This window comes from Aplysia californica, unplaced genomic scaffold (assembly GCF_000002075.1).
Source record: "Aplysia californica isolate F4 #8 unplaced genomic scaffold, AplCal3.0 scaffold00322, whole genome shotgun sequence".
NCBI lineage: Eukaryota > Metazoa > Mollusca > Gastropoda > Aplysiida > Aplysiidae > Aplysia > Aplysia californica.
This window is the reverse complement of record NW_004797592.1, coordinates 335,523-338,022: the sequence shown is the minus strand read 5'-3', so window position 1 is coordinate 338,022 and position 2,500 is coordinate 335,523. Positions and strand designations below refer to the sequence as shown.

The 2,500-nt window shown below is 35.6% G+C and overlaps 1 protein-coding gene across 1 annotated transcript in view; it reads right to left on the bottom strand.

Annotated features, from left to right (window-relative positions):
- The window catches only part of LOC101859872 (deleted in lung and esophageal cancer protein 1), a gene marked incomplete in the record, with an annotated part of 36,270 nt that overhangs the window by 30,959 nt on the left and 2,811 nt on the right, over positions 1-2,500 (bottom strand). Inside the window, 3 exon segments of the mRNA XM_013084849.2 lie at positions 21-208; positions 1,453-1,485; positions 2,208-2,318. Of these exon segments, the coding sequence (XP_012940303.1) occupies positions 21-208; positions 1,453-1,485; positions 2,208-2,318 (332 nt within the window).

The window sequence follows — 2,500 nt, the reverse complement described above, 5'->3', positions numbered from 1 at the left end:
TACGCAGAAACATTACTTACCACTTTTGAGCTCTTATCTTCCTTCTCCTCTGTTTCTTCTCGAATGTCAATATCTGATACAAATGTTGGAAACTCCATGCTTTCCCCAGGCATCCAAGCTAAAGGAACCTCTCCTTCTAACTTTGTGTTCTGACGACTGTGTTGACGTGAAGCAAGTGTGTCCCGCGCATAGTCTGGAATTTTTGGTCCTGCAAAGAAAAAAAGTTCTTTACCTATTGATAAATGTAAAACCTTCGTATGTAACTGACATTAGTTCAAACTCTTCTTACTCTTTAGAACTCATTTCAAGGTGACTTTCAAAACATTTATTTCCACATTGAACATGAAATCAAATAGCCTATAAGTACATTTTTGCCACAACAGTTACTCTTGAGTACACTGTAGAAGCCTTCATTGCTATAAAATCTTCATTGCTATCAAAGTCAAGGTAATATTCGGTGCTGCAACAATACTTTCAATTACATATTTACAGGTAGTGAAGTTCAGATCTCCTGAAATCACCATTGTTAATGTTTTGAGTTTTTGTTCTGAGCATGCAAACTTGGACAATGTATTGGTCACATTTATCAAATGAAATTAAGGACGGATACTTTAAAGTACTATTATTCCATATATACCTTCACATCTTAACGAGGCTTGATGATAATTAAGTTTGTAAATATGCTTTTACAGAATATCAGTTTTGTCCTAGTATGCCACAAAATTATTATGTGATAAGATTATTACAAGTTGTTTTAATGATGACCTGCTGTAACTAACTTTGATTTTGACTCACACACAGCCCCCTTCCTTGCAACCACATGTCCCCTTTAGTTTTCACAGATTTACCCATGCCCCTAGATCCAGCCTGTCAGAGAATCCTTATATATTGGTGTCTTCATGAGAATCAAGTTCAAAATCTACCACAATCAAGTTTTCTACACTTGTTTGCGGATAATTTTCATTTTACTAGCCTCCCTAACCCTTAAAATCCACCACTATTTCACGAAGAACTTCAACAGTCACACATTTTTCTGGCTGCTGCTTCATTCAAATGAAAACAAATTGCCACTTTTCAGGAAAATTCAAATAGCGTGACAAGCAGCTACATTTTCATTTTTGGTCTTTATATGTAGACCAGGATGATTTACATGACTTGTATTTGTTATGAGTCTTCTCAGAGTCCCAACCAGTAACCAAACAAGATTCATTGCTCAGATAAAAAGAACTGAGTCTGTGACTTCCACATCAACATTGAAAAGACTTAGTGCTAGTATTTGAGGCTAACACACTGTGATAAGATAAAGGAATGCATATCTCATGTGATATGGGAAAATACTGAAGAAAACATACAATTCAATTTAATTCAAACATCAAAATGAAAGGTGTGTCAAAATTCAAGGAATGCAATATTAAAACGTCTTGGGGGGGGGGGGGGGGACAATATACTTACGGTGCTGTGGCCAGCATTCACAACACTCTGTTTCTGAGAAAAATGTTAGTAACAAACAAATTTTTTCCATCATCTTATCTTTGCATTGCAATAATGAAAATGAATTTAACTGTCCCGAATAGAGTATAGAAGCAAAAAGTACATCTAGTCACACATTGTCACATCACGCTTCTTATTTCTTTGATATGCCTTAAATTCCCATTACACTTAATACATTTTAAAAATATCTATAGACCTTTCTAAACATTACTAGAGGATGAGGGGGGAAGAAGGAATACAATAGCTTATTTGTGAGGCAGCGTGGTGAAATCAGGTACTCGTCAAAATAATGTAATCAGGGAAACTGGCATTTTTCTGGCCACAGGGTGATTTTATTCAAATGTTCTTATTTTTTGGGTTCGGTAGCTTTGATGACCATTTAAGAGCACATTTCTGTGTGAATTTTATTGAAAAACATCAATCACAGACACAAAATCTGTAAATTGGCAGTTTCCAAAAAAACTCAAGCTTTGAAAGTAACCAAATTTTGGCGGCTATTTCCTCATTAATTTTACCTCTTACATCAGGTGACCCCCACCTCCTTCAATCACAAATATCTTGACTTCTATTCAAGAAAGACGAGTATTCTTTTTTTCGCAAAATGCAAGATAAATTAACAAAGTTTAAGATGATACTAATAACTCCATATGCCAATAAATTGACGATCCCTGAATCCACCACATCATGACACACTTTGAAAATATAATATTCGTTACCTTGAGGGGCTGGAACAGGCAGTGGCTCTTGCACAATGTAGTCACTTGGTGTGAGAAGATTGTGTTGCTTTAGCAGTTGGCTGTCAATACAAGACCTAAAATGTGCACGCACTGGAAGAAAAGAAATATATCAAATGATAAAGGAAACATAATCCACAGAGATACTTTATTCTAAACAGGATAGAAAAAAACATGTCCATGCACCCGTCTTCTATGGTTTTTAAAACATATATAAATGCAAACACATCAAAACTTTAAAACATACTCTCCACTTCCACTCCACCCCACCCCCA